The 17,155-nt window shown below is 40.6% G+C and overlaps 1 protein-coding gene across 5 annotated transcripts in view; it reads left to right on the top strand.

Moving 5' to 3' along the window:
- rapgef2b (Rap guanine nucleotide exchange factor 2b) overlaps nucleotides 1–17,155 on the top strand; it is a 113,086-nt gene that overhangs the window by 69,016 nt on the left and 26,915 nt on the right. For 4 of the 5 annotated variants that reach the window (XM_082505885.1, XM_082505882.1, XM_082505886.1 and 1 more), the window contains exon 7: nucleotides 2,889–2,906. The exons of the other annotated variant lie outside the window; for it this stretch is intronic. In XM_082505885.1, the coding sequence (XP_082362011.1) occupies nucleotides 2,889–2,906 (18 nt within the window). The remainder of the gene's footprint in view (nucleotides 1–2,888; nucleotides 2,907–17,155) is intronic. 5 annotated transcript variants of the gene reach the window in all.

Below are 17,155 nucleotides of genomic sequence, written 5' to 3' on the forward strand. Positions count from 1 at the left end.
CGTGAAAGCGAAATGTTTGCTTGGTTGAACTGCCAGCATCATGCACAGTTTTGTTTGTTATCGTCCGCTGATGCCATAAAAGACGGCAGTCAGCAACAGACAATGAACGATGGAAGTCGTGATTAGTCGAGGCACTGTGTATTCTGCAGGTATAAATATCTGTTATGAACATATTTCTTGTGTAGTCTGAGTCTGACATGAGAAGTTGTCGACGATATTTTTATGAGCACTACACCAAACACCTTTGGAGTTCTAAAACCACATTTCAAACTTGCATTGCTTCAATGCAGACGCCGTGTGTCGGCTGGCGTTAGTAATTCATCTTCCTGCAGGTAGAGAAACGGACTGCCCTTTGCAGTATTTCTATGGTGAAAGATGGCAGTTTGGGCTTCCTTTCTAAGTACTGTTCTGATTTACTGTCAGACTTAGTGACCACACTTTTTTCTTCTGCAGGGTACCTTTAAAAGCTTTTGATTAAAGGTATGATGTAAGGCTACATATCAAAACGGAGTCATGCTCTCATTCCTGTAGTTTGGTACGGGAAATGTAAAGTTATATGCAGTCAGTGTTCTCATCTGAAAAGCTCCTCTGAAAATTCAAGTTTTCATCATTAGACACTCTGCAGACAGTTCTGTTATTTAAATCGATGGAGGCAGATATATAAAAACACATTTCTGCTTCTAGAGATGAATCGGGGCAGTGAAAGAGGGCCGTGTTTAGGATTCAACACATGCCTCCTGCGTGCTCAGAGCAGTGAGTTGACACTTGTGTGCCTTGTTCAGAATGAAAACACACACACATATATACACGCACACACTTGATCTTTATATATTCTCTGTAGCAAATGCTCACAATCTCCATTTCTCAGTCGCTCTCCATTTTGCACTTAATCTCACACGCTCCATCTCTTCCGCTAATATCAACAGCCATTTTTGCTGTCGACCTGACGCACACACATACCGACATGCACACACAGATTGTGTCTCTGATCTCTCACTCAGGCACTTGCTAGAGGTCTTTGTGCAGATTCTGTCACTCACTCTGAAATGAAATGTCAATGTGGCTCCTGTTAAGGCTTTGTGTTTACCACGCTGCCGATTTTATCCATTACAGATTTTAAACATATTACCATCTGTCCCCCCCCCCCCCCCCCCCCCCCCCCTTCCAATAAAACTCCCCAGACCCCCTGTAGACACCCCAGACTCTCTGTGTGGATGAATAATATTCCTTCCTCTGGGTTTACTTGGTGTCCAGCAGGACATCCAAGGCCCCAAACAGATGTTCTATAATTACACAAGCAGCAGGAGGCAGGCAATCAATACTCCTTTTACTCCTTTTCTCCACCAAGGAGCCCTGGTGGTTAGCAAGGCCGCCCTATAATCAGAAGGTCGCAGGTTTAATCCCAAACAGCCAATGTGTCCATCAGCAATCATGTGCTCTGTTGGAGTGTCCTTGACAGTGACATTGCTCACTCATCCACTGACTGCTTTAAGATGTACAGTGAGGCCCAGGAATATTGAAGCAGTGATGCAGTTTTCACATTTTCCGCACCACAGCAGACGTGAAGTGAGAAATTCGAGTTGCAGTTGAAGGGCAGACGACTCTCAGCTTTAATTTAAGGTGTTGAACAAAAATATTGCATTACACACTGAAGAAGTTTGTGTGAGGATGTTATCAGTTTCTCCGAGATGTATTGATCTTCAGAAGCACTTCAGAAAATGATATATGGGAGATTCTACAGATGGCCCATATGTCATCGGTGCACTTTGTGGATGGCAGGTTTAAAAAAGAAACAACAATAAAAGCTTTTTTGATGTGACTTAATTTTTTTTTTTCTTTCAGGTCTTCTTCATAGGTCATAATATTGTATTTTGGTGACTTTGGTGTACAGACTCGTCCCTCTACAATATTTAAGAGGCTGGACCAAGCTAGCAGTTAGCTTAGCTTAGCCTGGCATAGTTTAGCGTAAACACTGGCAACAAGAGAAACTGCTAGCACTGTTCAAATGTAATAAGTCCTCCTACCACCACTCCTAAAGCTCATCCATTATTGCATCACATCTTGTTTAATCCTTACAATAACCCAAGTGTGTGGACAACAATGTGTAGCTTTATTGCACCAGGTTGCCCTTATCCTCGTTTCCGGTCTTTATACTAGAGCTGTTCTAATCCAGGTAATCAGCTGGAGCTTGATATTTATTGAACAAACATGAGTGTGCTGTCAACCTCTCCTAACTCTGTGTGAGAGAGTGAATGCCTGTATTGGTTTTCGAAAAATGTGGTCCTATTCCTGCCTGTGCTAAGCTTGCTTCACAGATAAGCTGCTGTACTGAGTGCTGCATGGTTAGCAAATGCAATTTTTAAAGAAAACCCAGTGAGTCTTATTGTCTGCTTAGAGATCCAAATTAGCCTGCAGTGGTAAGGAAAAAAACCCAGCAGTTGGAAGTGATCTGTTCAGTAGTCTACAGGCATGCTGAGGTATGTGTGTGCAAGGCAGAATAATGATGCAAGTGAATGTGTGTTCTTTATAACAGTCCTTGTCTAAGAGTACAGAGAAAAGTTATATTTTCACCTTGAAGATGAATTGGGCTGTCGAGTCCTGGAACAATGAAAGATTTTGCCATGTAGGTCGATATCATCTTTGTTTTCAGAGGAGATACACTTTGGCTGAAGTTATCTGCCTTAACATGGGAACTCTTGTCATAATAGAATTTAATCATATAGAAAAACTGTCAAGTAACAGAACAATAGAAACTTGAAAATGGTTGATTTATAGATAGCCGTGGCGCTTTTACCAACTTTTTTTCTCACTCGACTAGCAAGTGACATGTTTGATAACTTTGATCTTTTCTCCTTTTTCCACGGCGCTCTCCTTAACCCGGCTTCCAGGAATGCAATAAACCCCAGGTACCGTATCTGTTAACAGTGTTATGTCTTGTTTCCTAGTGTGGGTGTGTTTCTTCTTCTGTCTGTGTGTTCTAGATGTCTGTGTTTGTGCTTCTCCTGGTGGTTTTATCTGCGTCTCTTCCCTCATATCTGTAGGTAGTAGTAGGCTTCCTTAATAAATACATCGACTTCCTGGCATGAAGGCTGATAAAGGGTGAAGTCTGCACCACACACACTCCAATTGAATTATCACAACATCAGCATGATCAAATTTTGGATTATTATTCCTGCTGTGTGGGTGTGGTTCTGGTTGGTCTTGCCATTGCTGCTGGATTGCTCGATCATGATGGCTTTGAAAAGTGTAAAACAGCCATTTCGAGACCTATCTAACCTCTAAAAGAGCAGTTTATGCAGCGCAAAGTGTACAAACATAGCATTACCAATAGGTGAGGAAGGGTATATACCATATCTCAGTATTTCATCACAGAGTCCTGCAGTGTTTAAGCAGAGATGGATTATGACAAAGAGGTTGAAAAGATCAGGGCTCAAAGTGTTGAGCAGTCAGACTTGCTGATAAATGCAGAGAGAACAAAACCTGCCACTTTCGGCCGCAGAAAAGCCGAGCTCCTATTTTTAGAGCTGTCCTTTGTGACAACCTGCTCCGCTTCAGCTGTGCAGGGACACAAAAGCCCCGGTGTCGAAATAGGCATTGTATAGGCACTACACCAAGGAGTAGAGAAACAGTTTCCTACACTTATCTCCTTCCTGACTTAATTATGTTCTTTATCAATTATTGATTCAGTCATCATTTGGGCCATAAAATATACAGATCAGTCATAATATTGACGATATATGTTGTCAGATTTTAAAAAATATAGACAGATAATGTTATGAGTTATATAATAAACTTGGTACACTAGCAAATAATTGTTTTAACCTGAAACAAATAATAAATCCTCGTTTCCAGTTTATTCTCTGAGCAGCTGATTATTCAGCACACCGCTTCAGCCCCAAAGGTTCTGCTTATTTTAAAGTAATTAAAATCTCAACAGTCTCTTGATTATGGTCATTGCTGAAGGAAATGATCATCCCTTTTATTTTCTGTAGTGTTATACATGTATATATGTAATGTAATAAATATGCATTTTCATTTACAGCTGCAGCTTAAGTTTCCTTTGTTTCTTTGAAATGAAACACCCACGCCTCTTTTCCCAGCATGGACTACAGAGACACAATCAGTGTTTATAGTTATTAATAGCCAAATATCAAACATTATGCTTTGATGGAAATAGAGCAGATATTTTGGGAGAGTTCAGACCTGATAATACAGCTGAAACGCTGCCTCGTGCAAGTGAACAAAATCAAGTACTCATTTACAGGCTGCGCCTCATTTCTCAACCAGTGTGCTAGAACACGCTTACTGACATTTGATGTGCTTTTCATGTCAGTTTTGACATTCAAAGACCTTTTTTGAAAGTTGAGTATTTTCAAAAGGCTTGACAGATGACATTTATTTCAATGGTAATGAGCCTGCACGGCGATGATAACATGGTACTCTGGGCGTCTTTTTAATGGTGTTTATCACTTAAATTTGATCAAAATCTCTCCAAACAATTAGAAACAAATGTTAGATTTGTTTACTGTAGTGACCGGGTAAATAAGGGGTAAAATGACAACTTATCTCACCAACTCATTTCTCAAAGTTCCCTAAAGCTGTCAAAAAGCTGAGAAAGTGGGAATGTGATGATTGTGTTTTAGTGTTATTTTTCTTGGCTCTGTTTGAAATGACAGACCTACATACAGACATGAAATCAGCCTTTTATTGAAACTCCTCATATTGACATGTCAGTGGTACTGAATTGATACTGATATGAACCATGATCCGTCAATAAAATTGAAGAATAGAACTTGCATAAGGTAATATCTTCTTATGTAAATTTGTAAAAGGCAATGAAGTGTTGAAATCTAAAAGGTAATTCAGAAGGTGCATTAAATTCCATACGGACAATTAATCCATTTGTATCTGACTCTGCACACTTTCCAGCAATTTAAAGTATGAAGCCGGTTTTAAATCCTGACATAATGACCATGTGTCTCATTAAGGTTCTATTAACTAGTCATTGTGCACTCTTCCCTCTAACTCATCAACAGATTGAAATTGTTAGGATAGTTTTCACAGTGAAGGTAGTTGTACAAATGTGATTTGTATCATCTGCTACAGTTTGCAGGTCTACTGAAGATCTCACGGTAAATTCTCAGCCCAATTAACGTCAGTGTCAGCCAGATTGTTTGTCCATCATATTGGTATAGACTGAAATATCTTAACTGCTCTTGGATGGATTGTTTTGGAAAAATGTGCAAACATTGATGGTCTCCATAGAAGGAATATTGATAGTCTTTTCTTATGACTAAATACTTCCAAAGCTAATCGGATTCCTGTCAGCTTCATCTTTGTTTGGCCAGTGCCAGTCACCGCATTTTGCAGGGATGTTTGATAAGATAGTGGGAGTTTAACAGCCCTGCGCCAACACCTTGGTCTTGGTCATGTTCCTTCTACTCATTTCTAAACAGTGTTTGTGGTGTGGCAGAATTCATTGTCCCTGGAGAAACAAGTTTGACGTCATTGCCATCAGGGTGTGAGCTTGGTCTGCAAAGGCTTTATGATGTTATAGACTGTCAAGTTAATATCCACATGAATGCCAGTCCATCCATCTGATCCATCCTATCCAGGTGAACACTGATTGATTTGAATATTTTTGCTAATTGGTACATAAAGACCCTATGAATATCTTGAATTTAGCTGATCCTAATAGCGTTGTATGCTGCATTTGGGATTTTACTGATAATGAGTTGATGGTGTCCATCAGTTGTTAATTGTATAGTTTTAGCTTTTCAGGTGCATTTGAACTTTTGTGGTTAAAGATTTCCTTTTCTTTCCACTGATTAAGAATGAGTCGACACATGCAGTTGTAACTGTGACACTAAAACCACATAATTCGGCTCGCTCCGACAGCATTCAGTGCTAACGACTTCCAGTTCATTCGCTTCTACAGTCAGTCGTTAACTTGATCCGGAAACCTCTAGTCACTGATCAACCTGTCACTCATTTGGAAACTATCTCACTTTGTTGCTTATTCTCTGAAAACATGTCTTTTGATTCACTTTTCCTATTTATGCACCTTGTAGCAGGTGCACGGGCACAACAGATGTTATGCCCCTGTGAACCTACAAGTGTAATCTTTCAGATGTGCCTGGCTGCCTGAGTTTCTGTCAAATTATTTTCAGAGCAGCGTGGAGGTGATAACAGCTTGAAAAATGAAATGATCCCTCGGGCTGTAGCAAGTATGAAAATGGAGTCTCTTTATTAGATCATCTTTTGCGTTCTAACAAAGTTATTTAGAGCCAGCGTAATGGGACTGGCATCAAGGATTAATGCGCTGTGTTCTCTCTACACGTGGGGTTACAAATTCACCGAACAAGGTTAGAGACAGATCAATAAATCAAAGTATGTTGAGTTTGATCCTCTAATGGCCACTGTGTGTCTTCCACAAAGTGCTGATGTATAAGGTGTCTGTGGCTGATTGATCCTATGGAGTTTTTTTTAGTCATCTTATGAGCATAACAGCAAGTTGTTGTTTTTTTTTGTTTGTTTTTTTAGTTCAAATAAATCAATTAAGACAAAAAGACAAGTATACATTAACAGGTGTAGTACTTAAGTAAGATGTCTGTTTCAGATTTTTCTAGAGCATCAAGGGTGTCCTAAAGACAATGCATCATACACACAGTAATCTGTTAAAAAGAATAACTCCTGTCATATTTATTGTTCTGATTTTTTTTTTCTGATAAAAAAAAATATAAGTTTGTGTGCATTAAAGGAGGTTAGTGGTCTGTGGTGACAACCTTCAATTCACTGTGTGCCAGTAAATCAGGTTAATAAAGTTTTTTTTTTTTTTTAACTTCTTGGGTGGGCAACTCCTCCACAACTAGGATTTACTGTGGGATCAGCTGAGTGGACAGAAATGTCTGTGAAATCCTCCATTGCTCAGTCATCTGCAATACCAGTGATGTTGTTTTATCCATGTGTCTTCAATCTGCTTTCAACTATCCCAAAAGAAAGATCATGAGGTGATGACATTAAAGTTTGAGTAACTACAGCTCAGTCATGCAGTGCTGGTTGGTTTGATTTTGTGCATGTATGTCTGGGATTTGGCAAAGAAAGGCATTTTTCTCTTGCATTATTTTTTTCTTACATGTTGCTGTAATACTGAACAATTTGATCCTGCTTTGCTGGTGCCAAGAAAATGCTTGATTTATGAGTGCCTTATGCTGCTATCGCCATTGAAATACTTGGCTGTGCATGTGTGTCATGTCTATGCAGGGGTGTTTGATCCAGCAGTGTAATGAGTTTTTTAGTGCCCTAATGCCACATATCAGCAGGCACAACACAATCACATGGCCTTTCCCTATAAATGCATGGAACAATTGAAGCCTGACTGGGTTCACAGGCGGTTTACAAATGGCAGATGAGGCCCCTCACCCACCTCGTGCATTTAGCACACACTGCAATTGAGATCAAGTTCATTACTGGTGTTTCAAGTAGCATTTTTCATGTCACTCTGACAATCTCCCAAGATCGATGCTCACCTGCCTCTTTCCCTTTACCTTGAGCTTGTGATTAGTCACTAAAAAAATGATTAATTGGCTTGTTTGTTCCTTTAAATGAGCTTGCTATGAAAGCTTTAAACAAGGGGGGCTGGGCAGGAGGGTCTGATATTCCCCAGACGCAACCACGTTGCCGAGGTGATGTAATGATGCCCTGGTCCTCCCCCCGCCGGCAATTGTTGGAGACATTAATGACTGGGCTGCACAGCCAAGCACCTGAGCTTTTTGGTTGTTTTGATACATTACATCATTGCTCCGGGGCAGGAGAGGTGATGTCATACCGGGTCTCCAGCTTCCCTCCCCCTCTCCGCCTCCCACTCACATCCCCATTGCTTTGACTGGAGCAGCTCCAAAACCAGCGTGTAGTACGCTGCTTTCTAACCATTGTCTGAAGCGGAGCAGCCAGACTCTTTACTAAAAGGCTACAGCATCAGCTGTCTGCATACATGAAAAAATAATGTGTCAGTGGTTTTATTGGATTAGTTATTGTTTCATTTTCAAATGTTCATCAGTCTTTGTCAGAAATTAAGTTTATATTGCACGGGCTTTACAAATGGTTGTTTGCACCATTTAGATCCATCTTAAGTATGAGGCTCTAAAATCATATTATGATTCCTGCTTATGGATGTGAATAATATAGAGCTGGAGCAAAGCACTGCTTCATTTTTGATTCATTTGTGATGCTATGAAATGCCAAAGATGCTGCCTGTCACAGCTTCTGCATGATACCTGCAGGTTATGTTTTGTGTTTTGGCCACAGTCCAGAACCAAAAAATACACATTATATTAAAGTGAAGTTAAAAAAAAGTGCAAAAAAGGTTCACCGTTTTAGTTAATGTGCCTAAAAATAAATTTGTTAGTAATATTTCTCGTTTCATGTTGTGTAACAAAGTGATGCATTGATGCCGAAAGGGAACTGATGCAAAATGCTAAAAAACAGACAGTGGTGACAAAATGACTGAGACCTGCAACAATGCAGGAAAATGATAACTGAACAATGACCAAAAGAATAAATGATAATAAATGGTATATCTACTATTCGAGATTCTATGTGATTTTATAGTTTAATCTGCTGTTGAGTATAGATAACGTGTAAACAGACACGACTCTTCTTTTAATGTTTTGTGCTCTGCGTGTTGTTTCTAAGCTTAATTCCTGGTTGTTTTGTGGCGAGTAGCAAGCTGGCCTGTAGTTTGTTGCCTTTGGTTTTGCTGTCTAAATCCTCATTGTTCCCTGTGGTGCAGTTTCTGTCATTGTGTAGTCCTCCTCATATCTCAGTCTGTCAGCAGACCTTTATATATATATATATATATATATATAGATAGATAGATAGATAGATAGAGAGCCTTCTATTTATCCAGTATCTAGAGTCTCCACAGGCATGGCCTCCCACCTGAACACACACATATAAGAAGTACTTTTCTTCCTCTCAGAAAGCAAAATGTAATGTTGTGTGTTTGATTGGTGATGCTGCTGCTCGCTGTAGTACAGCTGAGTGAAGTGGAAGAGTCTATTGCCACTTTTCTATTTTATGCACTCTCTCCCCTCCCTGCCTCCATTTCAGCATGTCTTGCTGCCTCCGTCGCCACAGCAACTGAAGGCCCTAGAGGGTGTGTAGCGGGCTGGATGGGTAGATGAGTGGGTGGGTGCAGGGGGCTCGTGCTCACCCAGTTGCTATGGCTATTCCAGCTGAGTGACAGTGTGACATCATTGCTGCCAGTCTGTGTTCCTGCAGTGAGCCCCCTGTGAATGCTTTCACCTCTCCGGAGAAGCAATGCTACTGTTTCCTCTCTTTCCATATTTTACTCTCACACTCAGGAGGAAGTGCTGCCATCTCTCCACCCAGGAAATGGCTTTCCTTTTTCCGTTTCTATGCCAACAAGCTCCAGCCATGGTCTGGTGCTGAAGTGAGGGATAATGGCATTATTCCACTGTGCTCTTCTCTACCAACCAATTCTTCATCCCTCTGTTTCCCTCTACCTCTTTTTACCTTTTGGACTTATCGCCTTCCTCCCACTTCTCAGCTGTGTATCACCTTCTATCTCTCCTTGGACATTGCTTTTCATCCATCTTCCTCATTTTTATTTAATCATCCACCCTCTTCTATCTCTCTATCAGAGCTGAGGTGTTGTAAGTCCTCCAGATGAGCACAGCCATAGTGGCTGCTCTGACAGCATCACTCTCAGGCAGGGAGGAGGTCCTTATCCCCCCACCCCCCTTCCTCTTCTTCCTCCACCACCACCACCACCTCCCTCCCTCCCCCTCCTCCACCACCACTGACACACATACACACATCCCCCTGCTCCCGTTACAAACAAACCGCTGGGTTTAACGTACAGTACCTCAGCGGAGGCTGCAGGCGTCTCGGTCTTCAAATAATCTAATGGTGCATAAAGGCGTGCGTGTGTGTTTTCGCGTGTGTCGCTTTACTTTCGCGAGAGGGAGGGAGAAAGAGATAGAGAGGGAAGGAAGGCGGAGGGAGTAAACGTGAGTGAAAGTGTTGTCAGCCATTTTTCCCATCTTTTCCCCTGTTTCTGCGTTCTTATCGCGCGCCGCTGCTCTCCGCTTGGAGATGTGATTGTCAATTGCGCGGAGAGAAGACGCTGGCTGTTTTTCTTCGCTTGGATAAAAGGATTTTTCCCCCTCTGTCCTCCTCCTCCTTTTCGGTGATTTTAAGATATTTCTGTTGGAAGAAGCGGGGTGGCTGGAATAAACGCAGAAGGTGGTGTCGGTTTGGAGTGTCAAATCAGGCCAAGGAACAGCGGATACTCCCAAAACTGACAAGCCGCCGCCTCCTTCCAGGGAGACGGCGCAGCTGAGGGAGGGGAAAGGGCAGGTCGCTTTGGATGAAAATGAGGGTCTATGCTGTAGCATAGAGCAGGTCCGGGATGTTAGATTTTAGCCCGGTGAACATTTTTTCATTATGAAACCATTAGCAGCATCAGACAGCAATGGAGTCCCGAGCCAGCAAGATAAAACCCCGGTAAGTAGCCTATCGACTTGCAGCGTTTTTTTCTCCATCTTTTTTTCTGTCTCTCGCCCTCATTTATGACCCGGTAGATATGATTACCGGCCGTATAATGGATGTGCATCAGATTTCTATCGAGCCTGCACAAGATGAATGAACGCAGGGCAGACCAAGGACGCATCAGAAACCCGAATCACAAGCTGATTATTGCCCCGTCGAGCCTCCGATGTGTGTCAGTGTGTTGTACTAGAAACGGCCGCCATGTGCTTGCTGTCACTTACGCGCGCAGACACGCGCACAACTGCGTGAATCTTACATTATCGATCTGCCAGGACATTAGAGTAAAATATTCTAAAAATAAAAAATCAGAGCGAGGTCAGTAATGGTTCAGTGCCACGTTGTACCCACGAAGGCCCTTGAACAGTAGCCCTTATTTTCCTGTGGTCAAACACGAACACATCGTTGCAGATGTAGCCTGTGTCTGTGTTTTAATGACCGACACATCTTTCTCATCACGTTTAACGACGCAGTGGACGTGAAGAATAATCGTAAGTCGCTAAAGTGAAATTAGCTTTGCCAGGTATTATTTGCATCGGAGATACAAGCAGTGAATCCTGAATCCCGGGTGTATTTTTTTTCTTCCCTTTTCTGGGAGATGATGTCATGTGTTCAGAGAGCTCCCCTAAATTCAGTTAGTCCACCTTTTAGGCTCCAGGAGCTGTTACAGCCGGGTCGCATTACAGAGACTGATGCACGATGAGTTATTTTAAAGCATAAAATGGTTAATTCAGCCCGAGAACACACAGAAAGGATGTTGGGTGTTTTTAATTGCGCCCCCCCCTCTCTCTCCCTCCCTCCCTCCCTTATTACCTCGGTAAAGTTGCTTCTAGTTTGAACCACCGGCTTCTTGCTGGTGGCGCTGTCCGTGGTGCTGGAAGCAGCCGGTAGCTCCAGCAGACACTGGAGGCCTGAGCAGATAGATCGACTGTCAGCACCGCTGGCATCACTCACACATCGCGACCGCACACATCCATTCACACACATACAGAGACAAGGCCGTAAATCACACTGATGGACGTTTCCTGGTTTGCAGAGCACAGATGCTTAACGAAAAATCACCTTAATATTCCTATAATAGACATGGACATGTCACCCTAGATGAGATGGCTCATCTTCTTCCCTCTCAGTTTATGCTGCTTCCCTCAGGGACGCCTGTAGGTGACCAAGGCCCTAACAATACTCATATGAAGTTGTTTATACAAGATCGATTCCCCCCCCCCCCCCCCCCCCAAAAAAAAAAATGTGGCATATTAAACATCTTCTTTTTTTTTCCCCCTATTGCAACTATCCATCTGCAGATCCTTAAAGCTTATGTCATTTTGAAGTCTTACCTATAGCTACACTGTCATTTTAATAGGATATAAGCCAATACAATGCATACACAGTATAGCACCTTATGGCTGCCGTGCCTTTTAGCACTTTTCCATATTTTAATGATTGGCACATAGAAGAGTATAGGCCTAAATATATATATTTTTTTTTTAAATCTCTCCAAATAAACGTGTTCATTGTCACTTCAGTCATTGCATATAAATTAATTTTGAGAGAATAAATTGACTAATTTCCCAGAAATCTAGCAAACACCACAGAGCATAAAAATAGTGCTTTACACACTTATGATCTTAAATCATTTATTATAGGATTGCTGTAATCACTGTTAATGAGGAAGGGGCCAAACAGCTGTCAAGTAGCACATAATTCTAATTAAAGCATTGTTGCTGGCAGGATAGAAGAATTTCAAGTGCCAAAACATGTTTAGAGTCTGGAGCGCATCGCACTTACTTGTCTAACCGAAAACTTAGACAAATTATACAGACAATTAAGTAAGTTAACAAAAGGGCAAGAATGGAAAATTACAGAAAGTAGACTGCAGTAATCGTGATCATCTTCATCATCTGTATCTTACTCTTTTTCTTCCAATTTTCAGACTAATTGTTGTTAATTTAATTGTATTCCTTTTCACAAGCTCTGAAAAGATCTTTAGCTTTGGTATCAAACTTGCCCTTATCTCTTCTTACTGTCTTACCCCCTTCATTTGACTTTTGTTTTCTTATGTTCTTAGCAAACAAATGAAGGCTTGTGTAAATAGTCCCTTATCCCAGCAGGAAACCCACCAAATAAAAGCCACTAGATCGTATTACAGCAATCACACTATCATCACCATTGCTTATCTTTCCCATGAAAACGTATGGTTTCATTTATCTTTATTGCAACAAGTTACATGCTAACTAATAGTTCATGTTGAATTCTTGTGCTTTGAAGAGGCTTTATGGCTGGATCTTTTGGTGATGGAAGAATAGCATTTCTCATTCACAAAATTTGAGAGAAAAAATTGATTTCCACGGATTGAAAAGCAATATCCAAACGTTTTGTCAGATAATACGTTGTGCCTTTATTCATCTTGAATGTCAATAAAAAAAAAAAAAAAAGCTTGGTCTTTTTTTCTTTTCTTTTTTTTACTTTTCGTAAAGAAAAAACATTTTTTTTTTTTTAGAAGTGTAATATTGCACTTCGGCAAAAAAACCTTTCACAGTGTTTGACATTTGGTAAAAAATTATTCCAATGACAATGTAGTGGATTGCCTCATTGTAGGTAATATTTTCTCCCTATCTAACTGCTGACTTGTGTGTTACTGACTGGTGGAGCTGTATCTGGGGAAGGGAAAGCACAGAGAGCATATCAAACCCATTTAATCGGACACCCTGCCCAAAGGATTTTAATCTCTTGATTAAAGGCTCAGGAAAGCGAGAAGCTGCCACTATGGTCAGGGAAAACTCTGGGATGTGCCTGTTGCCTCTTAGGCATCCAGGTTTTCCATTTTGTAACAAGCAGAGAAAGTTTTAAATCCCATGTCAAATGTATAAAGGAGCAGCACAGCTTCAAGCTATTTCACCAGCAGAAAATCAGAAATGAATCATAAAAAAATCCCTGTTTTTTTGTTTTTGTTTTTGTTTTTTGTTGTTTTTTTGGTTTGTTTGTTTGTTTTTTGTCCAAAATTTAAACCCAACCACTGAAATTTGTTTTCAGTGGAAGTTAAAATCTGCATTTTCCATTGTGGCAGTCTGGTGACCCTCTAGAACGGAAGTCTAGTGTAGCAGCAGTGATTCACTCCCAGCAGTAAGGCAGTAATGAGATTGAGAGCCAGCCAGGGTTTCCACCCAGCAATCTAGGTCATTAGGTCTGCAGTGTAATTTAAGGAGCACCACATCTGCTCACATGTAGGCAGAGTTCAGTGTTGTGGCTCGAGCATTAGAGCGACGCTTAATCCTCCTGTGACAGCTGATTGTACGTATTTTCGGCTCGCGCTTCTGCAGAGTTCACTTCATTTGTTTGCCAGAGAACAGTGAATGTGGAGCACAGAAAGCCCTATATACAGTAAGGTAGGAGAATAGAAACATTCACACTGTGGCAGATGTTTATTGTCACCAATATACACCAATTTAATAAACAATGTTTTACTATGGATTGTGCATATCCGTTGGGGTTAACAACCCATGTATGTACAATACCGTATCATCATGCTGCTAATTGAAAATACTTAATGAGTCAGTCATTACTGTTGCTCTGTCATCCATCTTGGCCCAGTCTCGTGGATGCCATTGGGCCAAATAAGTCGATGGATCACATGCTTATGGACTGCATGGACCCTGGGTTATTGACTGACAGACAGCTGACCTAAATGAGTGTAGAGAAAGGATTAAGTGTTTATTATCCTTTCCCTTTATCCTGCTTTCTGGTCCTCCCTTTATCTCTGGGTCTTTCCAGGGGGAGGGGCTTGTGGTGTTCCCCTTTTTAAAGTGCATTATTATTATTTATTCATTCATTTATTTATTAATTTTTAATTCTCCTATAATTTATTTTTGGAGGAGGAGGAGGGGGGGCTTTTTTGCCTGGTTGTGGAAACCAGTTGGGATAATCATATCGACAAATCTTACATGGTCATTTTTGTTTGTACTCGCAGAAATGACAATATTCACGTAACCTCTGTGCACTCTCCCTAACTGTATGTTAAAAATATTTCCAGTTGCAGATTTTTTGTTATCTTTTAATAATCTGTATTTGTAAAGAATAGGGTTTAGATTTTTCTGTGTTTCCGTTACTGTAACAAAACCCAGAATGCATCAGAGCCCTTCCCACTAGTTTCTCGTTTCTCTGTGGTGCTCAGCCCTAAGTTTGTTTGTTTTTTCCTGCAAATTGTCTTTAGACATTTTAAAGCCTTTTTTCCCCCTCAAAAAAACCTAAACTTGTTCATATTTCAGGGACTGTTTTCAGGTGCAGAGCTGTCTGCATTTCAGTACTCCCGGAAATCAACTCAAAATAAAATGCAGTGCTGCTTTGTTAATGATAATGGAGCATGTAAGAGCAACAATGTACCTCACTGGTGTGTATTTGAGGCCAAGCTTTCCTCGCTTCCAGCTTTGCTGTAATCCCAGAGTACAAATTTCCTTTGGGATAAACGTGACGTTGATGGCAGGCCTCAAGGCTACATCACTCTAGCGAAAAATGTCTAAGCTTAAATATAAATTGCTAGAGCTCCAATATAACCTTATGTCTGAAATTTGTATTGCAACGAGTGACGTATTACGCCATAAAAGTCATCAAAAGGAAATGTGATGAGGCTTTATCATTACAGATACAAACAGACAAAAGAGATTCATCAGATAATATTTGTTCAGTAATATTGTGGAAGTCAGCTGGAGGCACTCAGGGTGAAGTCAACCAGACGAGGGAGTGAAAAAAAGCAGCCCAAGGCGGGATAGAGAGCCACTAGGCCCTCCGGTCGACCATTTTGGTTGGTGCAGCCAGCCAGATAATTAATCGTGATGGCAATCTTTGACACAGTGTAATCACATCACACCTTGGTGCCACAGGAGCAGCACTGTCTGGCTCTTGGTCTCTTGTCACTGACACATGAAGGCGCTTTGTGAATTGATATGTCTCAGGTTAAAATTTTTCACTCACAAAGGTCTCCAAATAACTTCCAAATCAGTTCAGTGCTCCAACATATTCAAGCCCTTCAGTTTTATTGTGACTCTGCCTCATGAATGTTAAGAAGTCTTTTAGTCAAAACTAGTTTCTTCTATCTATCACACAACGATCATTCTGGCAGCAAAACACTTCCATTCTCAAAAACTCTTTCATTAAGCCGTAATGCAGATGAGCACTTCAGGAGCTGTGACGATGGATGTTTTCATTGAGTACATTCAAGAGCAGATGATGGCTCAGACCTATTTACTTGCAAATGAAGATCCCGAGATGCATTTCTATCCAATCTATTCCATTTGTCATCCAAGTGGGACTTCAAAGCTGATTTCCAAAATAATCTGAGGCAGAGATGTTATTTGCATCCCAAATTGGTGGATGGTGTTGATACCCAGACTTCTGAATTTCAGAGATGAGTTAACCTTTCATAGCTTAGAAACGAAGAGCTGAAAGCGTTGCTTGTCACCTATACGTCAGGATCTGTTAAAGGAAAGTTGTTGGTTTTTTTTCTTTAAAATTTCAAAGTCTCACCCTAATTCATCACCATTTATCAAAGCTGAGTAAAAACGTTTTTACTGTCAAGTGAGGAAACATTTGGGGGGAAAAAAAATCACTGAACATAAAAAAAAAAAAAATCTTGTTTACTATCAAAATTTAAAACTCCAAACCCAATCTCAAGATGTTTAGATTTGGCTGATTTCCTGAGTGGAGCAGACTAGTTAAATCGGCCCACTTTGACTTTTCAGTTTAAAAATCTAATATTAATGCTCTGCCACAGCAAGAAGTGGAGTTGAAGCATGCCCCAGAGCTAACAGTCTCCCTGCAGAGTATCCGATGTATATTGGTAAATAAAACATTTAGCCATCAAATAGTCAAGTCTAGAGACACCACGAACCAGTTTATGCTGTTTGATTAAATCCATAATTCACCACTCTGACATTCTAGTCGGATTTGATGAGTGTGATTCAAACACATTTCATTTATTTCATTTGAAATAAATACAATGTGTACTTGACATCTACAGATGTCAAGCCACAAATGTTAGCTATGTTCTATGGGCTTCAGGTGGTCTATAATCAATGAGTATATCATACATTTTAACAACTGATCCATCAGGTTGGATTTTAAATGCATAGGACAGCAGTTGAACACTAATTATGTCAGTGTAATAATAATTTTCTGAGCTAATACCTGAATAATTTTATCTATAGAATTACAGAAACTTGCAGAAAAACTTTCAATAAATGGATCAAGATTCCAAAGTCCCAGGACATTAAACTGATAAGTTTAGGCCTTAAATCATTACCAATTATGGAAATTTGTGCTGCTGTGTTTGCTGTTGACTGTCTCCACTCTAACGCCACACATACAGAAACCATAGAGCATCTGCAGACTTCAAATAAACCTCTGAGTTGTAGCAGTTCAAACTGCTTCTTATTTTTAATTCATCTGATTCCTAAAACTTGAGCAGTGGGAGGATTTCGGATGTATTTTGCATTTTGGGGTCATTTCCATGGAGAAGCAGGTTGGCTCATTTACAATGTGGCTAATTACGGCTGGGCTTTCTAGCACTTTATACCGTATGAATTACTCAGAG

Source organism: Aulonocara stuartgranti (genome assembly GCF_965226115.1).
Source record: "Aulonocara stuartgranti genome assembly, chromosome: 2".
Taxonomy (NCBI): Eukaryota; Metazoa; Chordata; class Actinopteri; order Cichliformes; family Cichlidae; genus Aulonocara; species Aulonocara stuartgranti.